The 22289-nt window shown below is 45.1% G+C and overlaps 1 protein-coding gene across 1 annotated transcript in view; it reads right to left on the bottom strand.

Annotated features, from left to right (window-relative positions):
* Positions 1-22289, bottom strand: part of LOC133044555 (uncharacterized) — a 402843-nt gene that overhangs the window by 371047 nt on the left and 9507 nt on the right. Inside the window, exons 2-3 of the mRNA XM_061125948.1 lie at positions 4045-4131; positions 3601-3738 (exon numbers count right to left, since the gene is read on the bottom strand). Coding sequence (XP_060981931.1) covers positions 3601-3694 — 94 coding nt within the window. The 5' untranslated portion in view covers positions 3695-3738; positions 4045-4131. The remainder of the gene's footprint in view (positions 1-3600; positions 3739-4044; positions 4132-22289) is intronic.

The following is a 22289-nucleotide window of genomic DNA, read 5'->3' as shown; positions in this document are numbered from 1 at the left end:
CCAGTTCATCTTTGAAAAGGGTCTGGAAATTTCTAATCAAAGGGCTTTTCCCCATCCCCTTGGAGCTTCTCCTAGGCCTGGGAGGGAGGCCTAACGAGAACTCGGGCTGATTTCTCCCCTTTATCCTTTTGCCTAGGGCAATCCAGGCTGATTGTCACCTGTAGGTCATCTGCCTCCCAGGCTCTTATCTGATTTTCTAGGGCTTTCCCACATAGCACAACATAGGTACTATACAGTGGTAGCCTGAAATGTGTAGGGAACACTGGACCTGCATAGGCATTTTCTTTACACTCTATATTTTTTTTTTTTTTTTTTTGGCCACTCGGTAGCATGTAGGATCTTATTTTCCCAATCAGGAATCAAACCCAGGTCCTTCCAGTGGAAGCTGGGAATCTTAACCACTGAATCGCCAGGTAAGTCCCTACACTCTACATATTTGTTGTTTTTTTTTTTTTTAATAAATTCATCGCCAACATTTTACAATCAAGAGATTCTACATATCAGTTGAGAAGCCTCACTGCTCCTTAGAGACTGGGAGGTCTGGCTGTCCATGGTTTGCATGTCTACCTGGCACCGTTTAGACACGGAGGCAATATTTCTCTTTAGTGCTCCCTATCACCCCTCACTGTTGTGCCCCCAGTATTACTTGTATTCAGTGAGTACCTGCCGAGGCAGAAACTGGAGAGCAGTTCACAAAACATGATTCCTCTTCTTTCTGAACACACAAGACTTTCTCTCCCATCCTCCCTTGCAGCTAGGTGTGGTCATGTGACTGTGGAATGGAAGGGGTCACTTTATGGTGACTGCTATAAAATCCCTCACAGGTGATCATCCATGCTCTCTTCTCCTGCACTTGATGGAATCAAGCCATGTGTTAAAAACAGAAAGATGTCAGGTTGGCAGATCCACCTGCAAGGAATGAAACTAGTTTTATCATGTTTGAGTGATTATGCATTTTGAGTTCTTTTGTTATAGCAGCTAACATGACCTCAGCACACATGCCTTTGAACTTCCTAGGAAGTCTGTGACATGATTTAATGTCTCACCTTACATTGATTCAGCCATTATTAATCTCTCTGAAAGGCACCATTTCTTATAGAAATCTACCCATCATGAACTTCAAAAGATATACTTCCTTCCTGGAACTCCTTAGTAATTAGCTTTTTCTAACAATATTAATTTGTGCAGCTATGTTTGTGTCTGAATTTGCCTGGCCCTTAAATCTTCATCTTATACCCTAGAATTCTGACTCTGATCTCTATGACCTTCTTTTTGGAAAAGTAAGGGATTCTTACAAACAACAGAATTAGAATAAATATAATCACAGTCCTTGGAATCTGAAAAAATTCACTGAGACAGTTTAGTCCATCAGTAAAAGTTTTTTCCAAGGTAACCAAGGTCTAGAAAACAAAAATGACTTGCCTAAAAATGACACAGCCAGAAGATATTAGAGAGAAGAATCAAACTCTCCTTTTTTCTTCCTAATGCAGAGTACTTAACATTATCCTCCACCTCTGATTGCAACCCCAGTGTTACTTTGCCTTTCTCCACCACACACACATCTCCAGCAATTTATGGAACATTTATTATGTGCCAAGTACTATCTGAGTCTTTTACTTGCATTTTTAAAAATTTAATCTCAGAATAAATATAAGAAGTTGTATTATCATTTCTATTTTTCAGATGTGAAAAAGCAATCGGTTAATGAAATTTTTAAAGATCACACAGCTAGGAAATGGAAGGTAGGGTTTAGCTCAAAAATCCATATTCCTAAAGGCATGTTATATTTGCGTGTTGCAATCTTATCCTGCTCTCTAGAGGAGCACTTTTGTGTCAATTATCTTTTCTTGGGAAACAAAACACACAAAACATGGTGGCTTAAAACAACCATCACTCCTTTAGCCCCTGATACCATGGGATGCCAAATTTGGGCTGGGCTCAGCAGCACAGTTCTGCTGTTCTTGGCTGGGCTCACTCATGTATGAGGTCAACTGTTGAGTTAGCTGGTAGGTAGATGAGTTAGATGGCCTCACACTCATATCTGAGACCTTAGCTGGGAGAGCCAGGATGACCAACATGGCAGGGTCTCCCTCCACAGGGCCCCTCCTCCTCTAGCAGGCCAGTCAAGGCTTGTTTCCATGGTGATGGTTACAGTTTCCAAGAGCCTGAGAGCATTGAGAAAGGCAAATACCAAGGCACAAGTACTTTTCAATTCTATGTGGATTTTTGACTGAGCCAAAGCTGAGTGCCCCAATTCCCACACTGTATTGTTCAAGAATCATGATATATGAATATATATATATGATATTCTTCTATTTCTGCCATAGAGAACATGATAGAAGCATATATATGTGTGTGTATATATATAAAACAGTGATAGTATGTATTTCCTCTACATTATTTGAAAATAAGTTAAAACAGACATAATGCTTCTTTACCCTTAAATATTTTGGTGTGTATTTCCAAAATCAAGGCTTACATAATCAACCATACAATTATTAAAAATTAGGAAATTAACTTTATAATACCACCACACGATCAATCTCAAACTGTCCAATATGGCAGCCATTAGCAACATGTGACTATTTATACCTAAATTTAAGCTAATTGAGATGAAGCATTCAGTTCCTTGGTCACATGAGCCACATTTATAATGCTCAATAGCCGTATATGCCTAGAGACCATTGTATTGAATTGTACAGAGAACATTTGCATCATCACAGAAAGGCCCATTGGACAGTGTTGACCCATAGCTTTCAAATACTGTTTAGGATATAATTACAGATTTATAGACACAAAATAGGTATGTTTACAAGATTGTAGTCACAAGGTAGCGATTATTACCTCCAATTTTTACGTATGGAGACAAAATTAGGAAAGTGAACTGAGTCCATGGCTGTATATTAGATAAATTCTGTAGGCAAGGATTAGAGTCCAAATTCTATCATTTGAAAGACTTTTCTCTTACCATGATATCACATTCCATTTTAGAGAATGTCCATGTCTTAGGCCGGGTACTCAAGAAGCAGAACCTGAGACAAGGTCTCATGTGCTTAAATTGATCAAGTTCTTCTTTTACTCAGGAAGAACTCCCAGAGAAATAGGAGAAGGTTGGGAAGTAGGACAGGAGAAGTGGCCATTTCAGACCTGGTCCCAGCCCCAGTCTGATTCTGTGGGCTCCTGTGGCATGAATGATGGCACACGCTCTGTCCCGCCGGGAAGCAAGTGAGCGGGGCTTCCACACACCCACACTGTCAGCCACTGGCTCCAGGCTGCACCAGCAGACACAAGCTCCCAGGTTCTTCTGGACCCCTGCTTGCAGGATGGGCAAAGCAGCGACAGTAGCCCAAGGGCGGTCCTCTGAAGAAGGTCAGCAGTTCCCACTGCTGGCATCAAAGCACACAGAGGCCGAGGCGTGACGCCGTCAGCCAGCAGTGGGTCCAGGAACGTGGGTAGCAGCCTGGCAGAAACCGCGACAGGGTATTCCACCTATTTTTATCAATAAAATGTGTTCATGAAACATCTCCCCGTGCGGCCTTTTGTGTAAATAAAACTTAAAATAAATCTAGCTAGTTTGTAAATAAATACTCATTTACTTACCCTGGCCTCTTTCCATAAGACATTTGCTTGAGCCTTTAATATCAGTTGAGGAATTATGGGTGTGGTAGGTGGGGCCATCCTTGATAAGCAGCATAAAATCAAAGGGCAGGAACCATGGAAAACAGATCCAGGGACAACCTAGCGCAAAACAGAGAGGAATCAATGCGTCTTCCCCTGCCTGGCAATCCACCCAGACTAGAGAAATCCATGCAAACTAGCTCAATAAAGGGGGCATTGTTTTTCACCACACAAGAGTACCTCAGATAACTCAAGATGGCAAAATCCGGTGGGGAACTTTGAAGAAATTGGGGAACCACTAGGAACAGACTCCATCTCCTCTTTCCTTTTTTTCTCCTTTCCTACCCCAGCTCTCCAGTCCACAGGCCACGATGGCTCCAGGAGTAGATCCAGGGATACAAACATCTCACTGTCTGAGTTACTTACATTCTCAGCCAGGGCAGAATCCAACTGGCCGCATTCCCATCACGTGTCTCCCTCTGCTCCAATCCCCAGAGACTGGGAAGACTGGGTCTGTGTAAAGATGGCCAGGGCTTCCGATGAAAATAAATGGAATGGCAGACTGTTTTCTCCCCCAAACCACCAGTCCTCTGTACTCTTGAGAACCTCAACACGCCTCAGTTTGCGAAGCAGGGTCTGATTCCCTTCTCTTGAACCAAGGCTGGAGCTGCTCTGACCAGTCGATAGAATACGGCGGCAGTGGTGCAATGAAAATTCCAAGGCTGCTAGGTCATGTAAAAGGTGCCGTTTCTGCCTGGTGCCCACGTCTCTCTCCATCTCTCGCTGTCTCCTTCTCTCCCTATTCACGCTTGGGCACCTAGCCACCAGGTTAGCCACCTTTGAAAGGCTGGATGTTGACGCTCCCCCCAACAGTCCCACCTAAGGCCCCTTGACTAGCATCCACCACAGGACACCGTCACAAGACCTCCAGTCCAGCCTTCAAGCTGCTCCAAAGAACCCTGAATCGAGTAGAGGTGAGCTATTCCCACCAAACCCTGCCCGAATTACTGATTTACAAGCAAAATAAATATTGTTATTAATGAATATTTTTGCTGCTGCTGGTTTGAGTCACTCGTTTGTGGGGAATCCGTTGCATAGTCACGGTAACTGGTTTCAGTGAGCTTCAGCATTCCCATCTTGCCCCTCACCGGACTCCACCCTCTGGATTTCTGATGACCTTCATGCTCCAATTCCCTTGCCTGGTCTCCTCACCTCACTGCCAACCAAGCCAAGCATGGCGCTAAGGAGTTGCAGAGGAGCAGTGTCTCCTTATTACATGGTTTCTATTCCTTCGAGGAGGATTCAGGATCCTCACTGCCCTCCCAGAACATGCAGGGTGGGAAATAAAAATAAGACCACTATGTATACTTTAAGTAAAGAGTGTGAAGAACAGTCAAAGATGAAGCCATTCAGCTTGGCCAGATGTAGGACATGGACTTTTTATATCCATTTATTGGCATGATAAAATATATAGGGGAAAATCTGTATTTGTTCAAACATACTACTGTGCAGAACCACTGAGACGTCGTCCCTCCTTGAATCCATCCCGACCTAAGACCTGTGGGTTCTGAAATGCCAGAAGTCTGTCTCACACATTGTTCTGGAGTGACACCTCCTGACCCATCACGCTGCAGGAAATCTGGTGAGGTGTGGGCCCTTTCTTATTATTTTGGCACGTGGTAGCATCCTGGACCTCATATTACTTCATTTTTAAAACATCATTAAGGGACTTTCTTGGTAGTGCAGTGGTTAAGAATCTACATGCCAGAGCAGGGGACATGGGTTCTATCCCTGGCCTGGGAAGATTCCACATGCCATGGAGCAACCAAGCCTGTGAGCCACAACAAATGACCCCACATGCCCCCAGTACTGTAGCCTACACGCCTAGAGCCCATGCTCTGCAACAAGAGATGCCACCGCAATGATGCCCTCACACAACTAGAGAGCAGCCTCCACTCGACGCAACTAGAGAAAGCCCACGCACAGCAACGAAGAGCCAGCACAGCCAAAAATAGAAAGATAAGTTTTAAAAAAATCATTAACTCATTAACCAATGGGGTTTATGTGGGGCAGGTGGCATTGTCCGGTGCAGTGTTCTCCAAGTGTGACTGCTGGACCAGCAGGGTCAGCATCAATTGAGAACTTGCTAGAAATGAGAATCCCTGGACCCATCCAGAACAATGGGATTGGAAACTCTAGAAATAGGCCCAGAAATCTGTGCTTTCATGAGGCGTTTCTGATGCACTTTAAAACTTGAGCACCACTGGTCTGCCCAGGTCCAGTCAGAAATCACACCAGACTGAAGAGAGAATGTAATAGAAGGAATTGTTAACCTGGCATAAAGTTCCAACTAATAACTGAAGAGACAAAAACGGAAGGCCAGAGTCTCAGGAGACAGAGCCGGAGGAAGCAGCCTGCACCCCCAGGGCTGGGGAAACAAAGGTAAGAAGCTGGAATCATTAAGATTTAGATGGAGGAGAGGAGGGGCCCTGCAAAACTGAGAAGAGGCCACTGAAAAGGATGAGGACTCAGCCACTCCAGAGGGTTAGCCCCCAGCGACTGGTGCCGAGCGCCTGAGGGGGTGCGAGCGAGCTGGTGCTGTGAATGGGAAATAAACCACAAACTGCAACTAGCTCCTGCTGCCAGAGAATAAAGGATGCTCTGGTGATGCCCATTCAAACAGAAAGCTCTGACTGCCTCCTCCAACCTTGTCTCAATCTAGCACCCCCTATGGGCAGCAGCTGGCAAAGCTAAACCAGGATTAACAGGCTCTGAGCCCCAGAATTACAGAGTATACAGGGAGAGCTTAGCACTGAGAGATAATAGCCTAACAACTGTCAAGTTTATCTGGAGCTCTTGTTTCCAAGGAGTCTCATGTGGTCTCGGGACACACATCTCACTTGGGACAGGCTGCCCATTGCCTAGAAATCTGACGCCCACTGTATACTGAGCGCTGGGTGGCGACTCACTGACATACGCGTGTGTGTTGGCAGGGGTTGGAGGGGGTGTTCAGAAATAACAGGGTGCATTTTTGTTGGCCTTTCATTGCAAAATGGCCAGGGATTTCATTGCAAAATCCCCCTGCTGTAGGGGATGAAGGCTAGAGAAGGAAGAATGGAAGGGGGCAGCTGAAAGAGCAGAGATTCTGGGTGAGGGGAAGGAACTGAAGGATACTGTGGACTCCGAGCCTTCTGTTGCTTCCGAGAATGAAATGTTCAGCAGCGTGGTCTGCTACTGTCTTCCTGGAACATCAACATTCCCAATGAATGATAACTCCTTGGATTTCCAAGTGCTAGCACAGGCCCAGCAGGCATGCTCTGCGGCTCTTTCAGAGAGCTGTGTCCTGGGCTTTAAGAGGAGAAGGTGGCCGTCCTGGAGGCCTCCTCTGACGGCTGGCAGCCCCAACCCCAGCCCCTATCGCACAGATCCTGCCAGCCCCCCACCACTCTCAGGCGACCCCGCCACAGCGGCTAAGACAGGTCTCTGGGTCTTTCAGGGAAGAGGGCACGATGCTCAGTGAAGAAAGAACATGCAAACTTTCAATGAGTTGAAAACACATTTTGAGGGAGAAGGAAATAAATCACCTGTTGGGCAGTGGAAAGTCATGAGAACTATTTCATGAAGGTCATGGACAGCTGGAGACGCCTTTGTATTTCTCAGGCAGCTCTAGCCCATGCTTCGACCATTTCTCAGGAAACCCCAAGATAGTACCTTGGGAAATGCTGGTAATAAGATGCTTTTTACAGGAAGAAAATGAAGGTAAAAAGAAGATACGTTGTACACTGTACTTGGGCCACACTTCCTTGGCAGTTCTTAGAACGAAAGCTTTTCCTAATATTTGAGACCGATGCCCACTCTAAAACTTATCCTTAATGTACTGATTCCATGTAGAGCAACTGCTGTGCCTCCACTCACACCCAGCTCTGAATCTAAATAAGTTTAAAAGATTTATCACAAGGAAAGTGGGCTTCTCATGCGTCTTTGTAGAAAGGAAACAAACTATTACAATTTGATGTATCATCCAGCTTCGGAAGCCTCGCTATGAAGAAGATGGAGCTCAAGTGCTTTATCCTGGCACTCAAGGTCATCGAGAGTCTGGCCACAACCTTGTCTCTCACTAACCCCAAACTTCTGTTGCCTGAACACATGTTGATGTTCATAGGCTTAAATTTATGTTCACAGACTTTCTTCCAACTTATACATCTTATCTTATCAAAATCTAACTCAACTTTCCAGCTGCATTTATTTTATGAGACCCTCTCCAACTAAACACTTCATCTATAGCCTCTTCCCTCTTCTGTACTACTCAGCACCAACTTGCTCTGACGATGATTGGCATTCCATGTGTCTTGGCTCCTCAGTGAAAATGTGAGACACAAAGGCAAGAGCCATGTTTTATACAGCCCCCTGCAGGAGACCCCGGTTCCATTCCTGGGTCGGGAAGATCCACTGGAGAAGGGACAGGCTACCCACTCCAGTATTCTTGGGCTTCCCTTGTGGCTCAACTGGTAAAGAATCTGCCTGCAATGCAGGAGACCTGGGTTCAGTCCCTGGGTTGGGAAGATCCCAACCCAGGAGGGATCTTTTCCCCAGGAGGGAAAAGCTACCCACTCTAGTATTCTGGCCTGGAGAATTCCATGGACTGTATAGTCCATGGAGTCGCAAAGAGTCAGACACGACTGAGCGACTTTCACTTTCACTGAACACCTAAGACCTTCAACTGGGAGCATAAATGTGAATGCATATGCCAGAGTTCTCAGTGGCAAACAATAGAAACTGCCAAAGATATATATAAGGTACCTAAGAAACTAACAAAAAATATGCAAGTATTTCATAGACAAATGAATCATTGAAGGACATTAATAAATAAATTTAATACTCAAAGTATTATACCATGTTCATGGATGGAAAGCCAAAATCATAAAAATGTTAATCAGCAAATTAAGATATAATTTTAATGTAATTTCAATAAAAATGTCTATATGTTTTTTTATGAACCTTAATAATCAGATTATAAATTCTACACAGAGGAACAAAGGCCCAATTACAGCCAGGTCAGTTTTTAAAGAGAATGAAGATGAATGGAGGGAGAAACTCATTTCCCAAATATTCAATATTTGTATCAATAAGTACAGTGATGGTGATGAATATAGTATAGTATTGGCACAGAGATGAAAATAAATAGAACAGAATAGAGACTCTTGAAACAGTCCCCTTTGTACATGAAAATGTTACAGGTAACAGATGAGGAACCATAGTTTATTGAGCAAGCAATGGACTATGTATTTATGTTGCAGGTGGGACAGCTCATTACACACAAAATTAGGTCCCTGCTCTACGCCACACAAACAAGTCTATTCAGGCGGTCTAAAGGCCTAATGGGGACAATACAGGAGAATCTGTTATGACTTGAGGGTAAGGTTCTCAACAACATACCAAAAAAAAAGAAACCCAAAAACTCACAAATCACAAAAATAGAGATGAATAAATTCAACAACATTAAAAGTTAATATTTCTGTATATTAAAAGACACCAAGGCTTCCCCGTTGGTTTAGTGGCAAAGAATCTGCCTGCCAACATAGGAGACACAGGTTCAATCTCTGGTCTGGGAAGATTCCACACGCTGTGGAACAACAAAGCCTGTGTACCACAACTACTAAGCCTGTGCTCTGGAGCCTAGGAACTGCAACTAACTGAGCCCACCACTGCAAATACTGACGCCCGTGCACCCTAGAGCCGGTGCTCCCCAACAAGAGAAGCCACCGCAAGGAACCCTCACACCACAGCCAGAAAGCAGCCCGCTCACTGCCACGGGAGGAAAGCCCGCACGGCAACGAAAGCCCAGCACAGCCAAAAACAAAACAAATAAATAGAATTACACATATAAAAGACACCGTTAAAAAAATAGACTCAAGCCACACACCGGAAGAGGGTAACTGCAATGCTGGTCATGCATGGTAAAGAATCACTGTCTGGAAGAGGGAATTCACTCCCACAAACAGGCAAGAGAAAGACCAGCAACTCAGAAGGGAGAGAAAATGGGCAAAAGATGTGTTTACTGAAGAGGAAGTTCAGATGTCTAATCATCATCTAGAAAGGGAATCAGTTTCTCAAGTAGTCAGGAAAGTGCAAATTGAAACAAAGTACAGTTTTCCAGTCGTCAAAATTTGGTAAAAAAATAAATAAATAAGTATGATATCAGTGTTAGGAAAAGGATGAAACAATAGGACACAGAATTATTATTACGCAGTGGCAGGGTTGGAACGGAGGCAGCCACCCTGGAGGGCAACTTGGCACCAGCCAGTACACGGGAAGATACCATAAACATGCAGGGACTCGAAGTTCCACCATGAGGAATAGACTTCAGGTAATGCTCCCAGGTGAAGCTGATACTGCCTCTCTCCCTGTTCCAAATGGAGGTAGGAAACGAGCTAGAAGCTCAACTAAACATGCACTTAACAACCCAGGGTCCTTTAAAGAGGATTCAAACTCCACCAACCATTTATTCCAGGACTTCCCACGTGGGACTAGTGGTAAACAACCTGTCCGCCAATTCAGGAGACATGGAACACAGATTCGATCCCTAGGTCAGAAAGATCCCCTGGAGAAGGAAATAGCAGCCCCCTCCAGTATTCTTGCCTGGAGAATTCCATGGACGGAGGAGCCTGACGGGTTACAGTCCATGGGATCACAATGAGTTGGACATGACTGAAGTGACTTAGCACCGTAGCCCAAGCATTTATTCCAACGGTTCTCAGAAAGCATATGCTTAACACTGACAGTTACTTCGACATTTAAATAGTGAGTGATAGCAACCAATAGAAGTCTGTGTCTTTGGCAGCCACTCAGCACCTCACTATCAGAACACAGATAGGATTTTAAAGGAGCTTAATTCCCAAAGATAAAGTGTCTTAAGACTGATTTTGCAGCTTGCCACCTATGATCCAATTGAGATTTTGACCCAAATAAATTTTAACGTCAGGGAAAAGGATAGCCTCTGAATGAGGATGTCATCAGGTCAACAATTTTAAATCTGCAACTCACCTGGGACAACTTCTAACTAGAACCAGGTTTGCCAGCGTGAAAAGGCCCAGTTTTTGACATGGAATGCTCAGAGACCACTATGATTCGGGTTCCACCTTTACAACCAGAAGGGATTCATTATTCCATCCACTTTATACCGAGAAAGAGGGAGACCAAGGCAATGCAAAAGGTAGGCTCGGCAAGGTTTCCAAAAAGGGGCCTATCTTTTGTCCTTTGCTTTTAGTGGCTTTCAATCTGACCTATCAAAGGTATACCCTCGGCTCCAAAAAAGGGGAAAGAAACTATAGCTTTGTATTCCCAATTCATGTATCTTTGCCTGCGATCTTGCATTCAATTTCAGTGTAATTTGAAGAGGCCTATTCTTTTACAAAAAGGTCCCTCTTCCCACCAGGCTTGTTTGTTATTTTATGTGTTTCTGCATCACTTGTAGACTCTGCTTTGATCTGCATTCCTCCTGGATGTGGGGTTTCCTTTTCAGCTACCAAAAGGAAAGCTGGTTTGTTTGAAAATCTGTTTATTTGGATTTTTTTTCTCTGCTAGCCTAAAGTCCCTATCTTTATCAGGATGCGCAGAGCTCCGTGTCTGCCCAGCGCAAACATCACTCATTCTCCCTAAGGAAAAAGCAACTTGGAAATCTTACAGCTTGCCCAGTTGTCTCTGGAATATTCTGGGAAAGAATATTCAGGGTTTAGAGGTTTCAGTTTAGAGCTTAAGAGAAGTGATTCTTGACCAGATATATTTAATCAGCAGTGGATCTTTCAGGTTTAGATTGAGGGGAAAAAAGTTTCCTCTCTCATTATTGCTCAACTAGGAATTTTCTCAGCAAGCCCTGGTAAGAACCTACACCATGCTCAGAGCAAGGAGATCCAGGGCAGGGTGGCATTGCTCTCCTGATCTAGGCCAGCATGGCCGTGTGGACCCAGGAAAAGAGAAAGGCAAAGTCACAGAAAAGTGATGATATCTCTGTGTCATGGTCTCCAGAATCATTTCCTTTCAAAAGAAAAGTCAGCACCTGACTCATGTATGGCTCCTAGGCTGCAACTAACACCCAGGCTCTGATTAGTGAAAACTGGCTACATGAAAAGTCTTGGCCACCTTAGGCCCCCTCGGGAAAAAGGAGCCATGGTCACAGGATTAGGGACGCCTTCCAAGGCGTGGAAGGATGTGGCACACTTGGAGTATCATCAGTGAAGGGATCTAGAGGTACCGTGTGAGTATCAGATCTTTGTCTTTGATGTGTGTGTCCGCGGGATGGTGGAGGGGGACCACTTGCTGGGGGCAGGACACGGGTTCCTTCAACCAATCCCATGGTTTACTGCTTATGACCTACAAATGAGATTGGCTCTCGACCAACATTTCTTGCTAGGGACAGTTCTTCGGAAGACTAGCAGTCTATAGACAAAACACAGGGAGGAAATAAAGGCTGTCTGAATAGGGAAGACAAGAGACAGTCTCCCACATCCTCCAAATGCCTCTTTGATGGGGAAACAGGATGTGTTCCCCAAAGAGCTTAGGAGACAGTCACCTCGCTGGATGGCAGCAGCCGGGACCCTCTCTTTGGAAGGTTAGCCAGCAGGATTCAATCTGGGAATCCAAACAAACTTAGGAAAACAATAGGCAGGACCAGGAAGGAATGGGAATTATTTGTCTGTTTTTAATAGAATCCTGACTTCAAATTACAGCTTTGCTCTAGGAAAAAAAAAAATCACAGTTTTCTTTAAAGTTACACATGAACAGTTTCTGGCTTCAAAAGATAGAGATCAAAATAAACTCCAGTTGTTGCCTAAGAATCACCTCCTTTCGTGGGGACACTGGGCCTCACTCCATTTAGGGCCACCTTGGGATGGGTGATGAGTCTACAAAATGAGAATGGTTAAGTAAAATGACTCCACACAGAGACTGCTCAGCTATTCAAGTAGTGACAAACCCCAAATAGGAATTAAGAGGACTTGTTTACACCAAACTCTGAACTGTTCTGATTTCTCAGCTCAGCCATAATAGGGGAACCTTTGAGGCTTTGAGAGGCAGCAGAAACTTACACCCCCCTTAAGTTACCAAAGCTCAGAAGTCCACGTGTTTGAAAAAACCGGGACTGTCAATCCAGATGTCTTTGTTTTAACAGAACATCGAGATTGGTCTTTGCTCCTTCAAAAAAGAGATTCTGTTCACATTCTAAGTGTCATTTGTGAGGTCCAGGAAGAAAGTGGGGTGGGGTCAAACTTAATTGAGGATTTCATTCTGGCAGATCCAGAAGAAACAAAAGAATCCCCTGTGGAAAATTTTGGTTTTGAGATTCAAACTGCAAAGGAAGCTCAGCAGAGTGGACAAAATTGTCTAAAAGTTCGTTAAGAGGAGAAGCCTGCCTTCTTCTCAGCATCCCCCAGGTTTAAAAAAAAAGTATGTTACACCAAAGCATCGTTGACATACAGACTCTAGATTTGCAAAATGTCTCATCCTCATCTTATCCTTCATGTCTCACGTGCCAAAACAGGACCCAGTAAGAAATGGCAGTTCTTCTTCGAAGAACTTGACATCACACACTCTGGTTTACGAAAATTCTCCTCTAAAAGGTTCAACATTTGAGTCCTATTAATAAGCTTGCCCTGAGAAGCCCTACATGAGGCCAGAATCCCAACACACAGCGCCTAGAGAATTGACTAATATTCAATTGCCCCCTCCACCCCTAACCCAGCTGGTAAGCAAAGGCACATACTCAAAACGCCAAGAGGGGCTGGGGCAGGCTGTGCCAAGTGTGGACCTTGGCCCAGCAGCAGGAGCATGTAGAAGCTTGTTAAAAAGCAGCTTCTCAGGCCCCACCCCTGCTGTGTTACATCTGCATTGCTGTGGGCGAGAGGAACGAATCTGTTTAACACTTTTATTTATTTATTGGCTGCACTGGGTCTCAGTTGCAATGCGTAGGATCTAGTTCCCTGACCAGAGATGGAACCCAGGTCCCTGGGAGCACAGAGTCTTAACCACTGGGCAACCAGGGAAGTCCCTATTTAACAATTTTTCAAAGCAATTCTTCTGTACATTTGACTGTGAGAAGCACCCTACTTAGGAGATCTTAGGGAGCTGTTTGGCAGCTGACAGGTCAGCCCTCCCGGACTTTATAAATGCAGTAAGGTTTCTCCACGAAGGGGGCAGGGAGCAGAGCCTCCCAGAGGGGACAGGGAGCATCCAAGCCTCTGCATGAAAAGGGGCTTCAGAGTCAGCCACAGCTTCTTAGGATGAGGAACTTCACACACCCACCTAGCAGCGTGTGTGAAGAGGCTACAGCCGTGTCCACCCAACAAGGAGGTGTTCAATTCCATCTCTAGTGAACATGGGATCCTTCCTGCCAGCCTTCTCACGTTTCCAGGGGCCACACAAAAGAAATGCAGGTTCAAAGCCGGAAACCTCGACAAGCCCTCTCACCTCAGAGTGGGCTCTTCACTGGCCTCAAGCTGAGCCTCTCTTGACACACACACACACACACACACACACACACACTCACACACTCACACACACTCTCACATACACACACACACTCATATACTCACACACACACACTCACACACACACTCTCACACACACTCTCACATACACACTCTCACACATTCACACACACTCACACACCCCCACATACATACTAACACACACATTCACACACACACACTCTCTCACAAACACAAACACACACACATTCACACACACACATAACTCACACACACACACTCACATACACACACATTCACACACACACAACTCACACACACATACTCTCACACACACACTCACATACTCTCACACACACACACTCACACACACACACTCTCTCACAAACACAAACACACACACATTCACACACACACATAACTCACACACACACACTCACATACTCACACACTCTCACACATTCACACACACACACACTCACACACACCCACATACATACTAACACACACATTCACACACACAGTCACACACTCTCACATACTCACACACTCTCACAAACACACACACATTCACACACACACAACTCACACACACTCACATACACATACTGTCACACACACACTCTCTCACAAACACACACACACATTCACACACCCACACACACACATAACTCACACACTCACATACTCTCACACACACTCTCACACACGCACTCACACACACTCACATGCTTCCAAACAGCCATCACACACCCGGTGTCTCTCCCCTGCCCTCCTCCCCTGGGTGCGCTCACTCCGCCCCAGGACGCACCCCCTGTCGCTGCCGGCCAAGCCCCCCACCCACTCTGCTGCGCCGCCTATGGAGCCAAGCTCCGTCCACAGGCCGGTGTCACTGCTCCTCTACACGCTCCACTTTCAACTGAAACCGACCCGACAAGTTCTTCATGGCACAATGACTTCATCACCCCCAGCCTCAAGCCCTGGTTAACATGCTAGCCTCTTCTCTGAAAGTGCAACCAACACAGGCCTCCTCAGAGAGAAGCAGCTGCTCAGAGCCCAAAGGTACCCGTCGGGGTGTCTTTTTAAAAAGTGTGCATTTGTTCATTTATTTCCGTTTCCTTCTGACTGCACTGGGTCCTCCTTGCTGCACGCAGCTTCCCCTGTGGCGGGAGCGGGGTCTCTTCCCTGCGGGGTGAGGGCTGCCCGCCGTGGCGGCTTCCCTTGCAGAGCTCAGGCCCCGCCAGGGGCTTCAGAAGTTGTGGCGGTGGGAGCTTCCTGGACCAGGGATCGAACCCCACGTCCTCTGCATTGTCAGGCAAATTCTTAACCACTGGACCACCAGGGAAGCCCCAGGGTGTCTCTCTTGAAGAGCTCGTCAGTCTTAGCTTCTGGAGTTTTTCATATTTTTTAGTTCCCATTTTGTTCAGTCAGAAAAACTTCACCCATGTTTCATCGCCTCCTACCCCTGGATTAACACTGACCTTTGGTCTTCACCCCACACCCTGGGCATGAGGATAACTGTAAATGCAGCTAAAACACATGAGAAGTTTCCCACATGCCAAGCATCGAGCTAACTATTTTACATAATTATTTCAGCTTCCCAACCGCCCTATGAGGAAAGCACTATTATCATTTCCATTCTACAGACAGGAAAACTGAGGCTTAGAGGGGCTCACTTGCCCAAATGACAGCACTAATCAAAGCATCACTGGGATTCTAACTGAAGTCTCTTATTCCTTATGCTTTATTGCCTCTAGAGGCATGAGAAAAATTTGATCACAAAGCAAGCATGATCCAGAAGAAACGCCCTGTACTCAGGGCTCTTCCACGCATTCCTAGTCCTCTGGCACCCAGTCCCATTCCCCATTTGACAAGTGCTAATGTGACATTTTCCCAGTTTCTCTCTCATGACCACTGCAGAGCCCAGCTTCCTCTCACCTAACTTCCCCGGCCCATAGCACTACAAGACACACCCGTGACGGGCCCTCCAGGGGAGAGAAGGCTCTGGTTATGTCATGCGTTTATCTGCCCACTTAGGACATTGTTTGTCCAGAGGCATGTTTCAACCATGGCTATACACTGGAAGATTTAGAGTCTCAGTGCCCAGCCTGCAACTGTGACCCATTAAACTAGGGTCTCTGGGGGTGGGACCCAGCTCTCTACACTCTTCAAAGTTCCCCAGGTGATCCCAACAGGTAACAGAGATGGGGAACACTGACCACAGGCTTCATCTGCCTGCTGCTGTCCTAATATTTCAAGGACCGTAGGATGACAAACTTTCCAGGATGGCCCTTCCATCTGTGTTTCTCCAGCATGCTTTCTAGACCGTCCCTCACACAGTGGAAGGTAAATAAATGTCATCTGCCAGGAGACTGGGGTTTTCATGGGGGCCTTATAATAGTTTTCCTCATAGGGAAGTCACCCTAAATTAGCCACCTGGGACCACTTACTCTCCAGATCCTATTTGGGTCTCAAAACAAGCCAGAAAGAATGTAGTCTTTGAAATTATGCATACAGTTTCCTATGTTCTTTTGCTTTCTCTCTAACTGTATGACCCATGGAACTCATAAGAAGTCTTCTCCCAGCCTGGAAAGAACAGAGAAGGTCTGGGGGCCTGTTGGTACTGGCAAGTATCAATGAGTTCTAGAAGAAAAAAGAGTAGGTCTGATGATCATTCGGGATATATCAATATCTTAGGATCAATCTCTGAAAATTAAAGAAATTGGTTTTAAGATCTCACACTTTTTGGTACCAGGGGAGAGACCCAAGCCTCATGGCTGTGATCAGCAATAGGGTAAAAATGGTCTTAAGAGTCTTCTTTCACCATGTCTGGTATGAAGTGTAAAAAATCTGGTAGATTCTTAACATGAATGAGCCAGAGTGAAAGGCTACTCAAATCCCCTCACACCACCTACTTTGCTTCTGCAGTTTTGCTGTCTTCTAAAGTGAGGGCATAGTAAAAGAAAGCCCAAATAGTACTTTTCCTTGAAGACTTGACTTTAGCTCCTCTCAGTCAGGGGTTATGACTCTTCCACATTAGGGAAGAGTCAGCCTCCTGGATAGGATGTCAGATCATGTGATGACACCTTTCATCTCCCTTCCAACATATGAATTAAGCCCAGGTTTTACCTCGGCCGACCGCACCTCAGTGAAAGAGCAGAGAGGATTTTCAACAGGATTAAATGATATGAATAGTTTTCAGGTTTCCACTGGGGGCCGGCTCTGTGGGGTGGGGGTGCTGTAGCAGCTGCTCCAAAGGGAGAATAAAGGATTTGCCGGAGCTTTGTGACTCCGTGTATCTGCTGAGGATTGATCTGAGAGCCTTTCTTAGCCTCCTTTTGCGGGGGGGGGGGGGGAGAAGGGCTTCTTTACAAAGTCACATTATCTGACAACAAAGCCTGACCCAGGAGGGTGGTGTTTGGGAGGTTGCACATTTGCTGGGAGAGAGGTGGGCTCCAAGCCTCCCTTAGAGAGGAGGCGCAGGGCTTCAGCAGATGGTTCTAGAAGCCGGGAGTGGCTGGGGGAGGTAAGCCCAGCCTCCCTGACTTTTGCAGAGCCTCTGACCACAGCTTCTCTTTGGTGGTTCCTTGCTCCTGGCAGCTACCTCTCTGAGATTCTGACATGAAAACTGTTGTGTGTGTGTCCAGCGGCTGGGGGCAATGCCTGGAATGCAGCTCAGAAAGACCACTCAGCTATCTCCTGCTGCTGCTGCTGCTGCTAAGTCGCTTCAGTCGTGTTCGACCCTGTGCGACCCCCCAGACGGCAGCCCACCAGGCTCCTCTGTCCCTGGGATTCTCCAGGCAAGAACACTGGAGTGGGTTGCCATTTCCTTCTCCAATGCATGAAAGTGAAAAGGGAAAGTGAAGTCACTCAGTTGTGTCCGATTCGTAGCAACCTCATGGACTACAGCCTACCAGGCTACTCCGTCCATGGGATTTTCTAGGCAAGAGTACTGGAGTGGGGTGCCATTGCCTTCTCCTTCAGCTATCACCTAGGGAAGGGCAAAAAACAGTGCCGGCCACTCTGGAAAGATTGGCAGGTTTTTTGTAAACATACACTTATCATGGGAACCCAGCAATCTCACTCTTAGGTATTTATTTACCTAAGAGAAATGGAACCTTATATTCTCACAACAATTTGCACTCAAATATTTATAGCAGCTACTCGTAATCATGAGGAGCCCAAACAACTCAAAGGTCTCTCAGCTGGGGATGGATAAACACATTGCCATACATCCCAGCAATGAGCTATCACTTGGCAAAGAAAAAGGATGGGACCGTTGACACACCAACCAACAGAGAGCGTCCCAAATGCATTAGTGAAGTGAAAGAAACCAGACTCAGAGGCTGCATGCTGTGTGGCTCCATCCATATCCATTCTAGAAAAAGCAAAGCCACGGGGCTGGGGAGAGGGGGTTGAGCCCAAAGGGGCAGCCAAGAGGGGGCAGGGGAATATCCGGATCTTGGGAGTGATGGTGATCAGATGACCATGTGCAGGGAACAGTAACAGTTATGGCATGAATGGTGTGAGGAGTTTTGAAACTCTCTGCGCTAGTGCGGCTTCCACCATAAACCGCACCCTCCCTCTTCCTGACGGTGTAACCAATGAGTGTTCTAGACCCCATCATCACATGTTCCTGCAGTTGGGCACCAGGTGACTATATTCCATTTGCTTCCCAGAGGAGATCGCATTCAGACACAAGCGGTGGGTTTTCTTACTCAGATGGGCCCAACTCCTTCCCCTTGGGGCTTCCTCCTTTCTCTCATGAAGAATGCATGGCCTTGGCATCCTTCCTTGCATTTATCCTTTTAATACAGCTTCCCATTTTTTTCCCTCTTCAAATTCTTCACTGACAAAATGAAAGGCAAATTATATTGTGTTGATGACATGATTAAAGGACCATTTGGGACCTCTGCTTCCTGCCAAGGGACATCCTGGCCTCTGCACCAGTGCCAATGGCCTTGAGAGCATCACTCCTCCAAGTGCATTCTGGGACTGGCAGCATTGGCCTTACCTGGGAGCTCATGAGAAATGCAGACTCCTAGGCTTGCCCCAGACCAGTAATGAGGATCTGCCTTTTCACAAGATGTTTGAGGATTCCCACTCCCTTTTAAAGTTGTCTTGCTCATATCACTCACTAAGAATTTATTTTTAGCAATTCACACTTATTCTCATCAAGCTATATTCAATTTAATTTGCATAGAAACAACATCTTTCTTCCAGCACTCATATTCCATCGGTTTATGTAACAGTGAATTAAATGATGTAATTACAATAACAAGTACAACTGGCATATACAGTTTTGGGAGCTCATCCAAACTGACTATTGGAAAATATAACATCTTACCCCTCTTTGGAACAGAAATTAGTCTATTAGCTGCCAGAATTCTCCATGCTGTGGGTTACAGTTTATATTTATTAAAGAAGGAATGAAGGACATAGTTCAAATTGATGACTAGGCTAAGCAAAGGATGGTTCAGGAGTCTCTATCTTGACTTTTATAGGGGATCCTGCTAATAACGTATTTTTAAGATAACTTGAGCAGACTCAAGGTTATTTGTATAATAATGCCACCTGAGCTCAGATTTCAGCTTCCTTTCTGAAGTGGAGGCCACTGAGTTAAGGTTGGTTACCCCAGGTTATGCTTAACTCACAGAAGTTTACTAGTGGCAATTACCACTCACTGCATGCTTAAAAGTAATTTTTGTGGTTCTATTTTCTTTAAAATTTCACCCATGGCAACAAAAGCAAAAATAAACAAGTGAGACTACCTCAAACTAAAAAGCTTCTGCACAACAAAGGAAACAATCAACAAAACGAAAGGGCAGTCAACTGAACGGGAGAAAATAATTGCAAGTCACACATTTGATAATAGGCTAATATCCAAAAGAACTCAATCACCAAAAAAAATAAAATCCAATTAAAAAATGGTCTGAAGCTCTGAATAGACATTTTTCCATAGAAGACATACAGATGGCCAACAGGTACACAAAAGGTGCTCAACATCACTAATCATCAGGGAAATGCAAATCAAAACCACAAAGAGATATCAACTCACACTTGTCAGAATGACTATTCATCAAAGAGACATCAAAGAGAAATAACAAGAGTCAGCAAGGATGTGGAAAAAGGAACAATTGTGCGATGTTGGTGGGAAGGTAAATTGGTGCAGCCACTATGGAGGACAGTATGGAGGTTCCTCAAAAAGCTAAAAATACAACTACCATTCTTGTTGTTCAGTCACTAACTGTGTACGACTCTTTGTGACCCCATGGACTGCAGCACACCAGGCTTCCTATCCTTCACTATCTCCCAGAGTTTGCTCAACTCATGTCCATTGAATTGATGATGCCAGCCAACCATCTCATCCTCTGTCACCCCCTTCTCCTCCTGCCTTCAATCTTTTCCAGCATCAGGGTCTTTTCCAACGAGTCAGCTCTTCACATCAGGTGGCCAAAGTATTGGAGCTTCAGCTTCAGCATCAGTCCTTCCAATGAATATTTGGTGATGATTTCCTTTAGGATTGACTGGTTTGATCTTCTTGCAGTCCAAGAGACTCTCAAGAGTCTTCTCCAGCACCACGATTCGAAAGCATCAGTTCTTTGGCACTCAGTCTTCTTTATGGTCCAGCTCTCACATCCATTTCTGACTATGAAAAAAACCATAGCTTTGACTATATGGACCTTTGTTGGCAAAGTGCTGTCTCTGCTTTTTAATACACTGTCTAGGTTTGTCATATCTTTTCTTCCAAAGATCAATCATCCTTTAATTTCATGGCTGCAGTCACCATCCACAGTGATTTTGGAGCCCAAGAAACTAAAGTCTGTCACTGCTTCCACTTTTCCCCATCTATTTGCCATGAAGTGATGGGACCAGAGGCCATGATCTTAGCTTTTTGAATGTTGAGTTTTAAGCCAGCTTTTCACTCTCCTCTTTCACTTTCATCAAGAGGCTCTTCAGTTTCCCTTCACTTTCTGCCATAAGGGTGGTGTCATCTGCATATCTGAGGTTATTGATATTTCTCCCAGCAACCTTGATTCCAGCTTGTGCTTCACCCAGCCTGACATTTCTCATGATGTACTCTGCGTAGAAGTCAAATAAGCAGGGTGACAATATACAGCCTTGACGTACTCCTTTCCCAATTTGGGAACAGTATGTTGTCCCATGTCTGGTTCTAACTGTTGCTTCTTGACCTGCATCAGATTTCTCAGGAGGCAGATAAGGTGGTCTGGTATTCCCATCTCTTTAAGAATTTTCCCAGCTTGTTGTGATCCACACAGTCAAAGGTTTAGCATAGTCAATGAAGCAGAAGTAGGTGCTTTTCTGGAATTCCCTTGCTTTTTCTATGATCCAAGGGATATCGGCAATTTGATCTCTGATTCCTCTGCCTTTTCTAAACCCAGCTTTTATGTCTGTAAGTTCTCAGTTCATGTATTGTTGAAGCCTGGCTTGAAGGATTTTGAGTATTACCTTGCTAGCATGTGAAATGAGTGTAACTGTGTGACAGTTTGATCATTCTTTGGCATTGCCTTTCTTTGGGATTAGAATGAAACCATATGATCCAGCAATTCCACTTCTGGGTATTTATCCAAAGAAAACAAAAACAATAATTTAAAAAGACATTTGCAGTGCCCCCCCCCCCCCAGGATCACTGCAGCATTACTTAACAACAGCTAAGATATGAAAACAGCCTACATGTTATGGGTAGATGAAAGGCTAAAGAAATTGTGATATATATGTATACTGGAATATTATTCAGCCATAAAAAGAACAAATCTTGCCATGTGCAGCAATATGGGCAGACGTCGAGGGTATTAAGTAAAATAAGTCAAAGACATACCATATGACCTCTCTTATGTGGGGAAACTTTAAAAAGCTGTTAGACTGGAGAACAGATTGGCAGCTGCAAGAGGATGGGTGTGGTGGATGTAAGAAGTGAGTGGGCTGTTTGGGGGAGTTTCATTTAAATGAACTGAATGAAAACTTTTTAAAACTTTCACCCATGGAGACCATACTGTTATCTACCGCTACAATAGGGCTGTGTAACCAACCAGCTCCAGACCTATTGACCTGAAATGGAGCAGTTGTCATTTCTCACAAGTCTGTGAGTCACCTCGGAGGCTAGGCTTCCTGGTTTGTCTGGAGTCAACTGGTGGGTCAGATGAGACTGGTCAAGAAAAATCCGGTCTG

The sequence above is a fragment of the Dama dama genome, chromosome 23 (genome assembly GCF_033118175.1).
Source record: "Dama dama isolate Ldn47 chromosome 23, ASM3311817v1, whole genome shotgun sequence".
Taxonomy (NCBI): Eukaryota; Metazoa; Chordata; class Mammalia; order Artiodactyla; family Cervidae; genus Dama; species Dama dama.
Note: the sequence above shows the minus strand (reverse complement) of the source record. Positions and strands in the feature narration are given on the sequence as shown.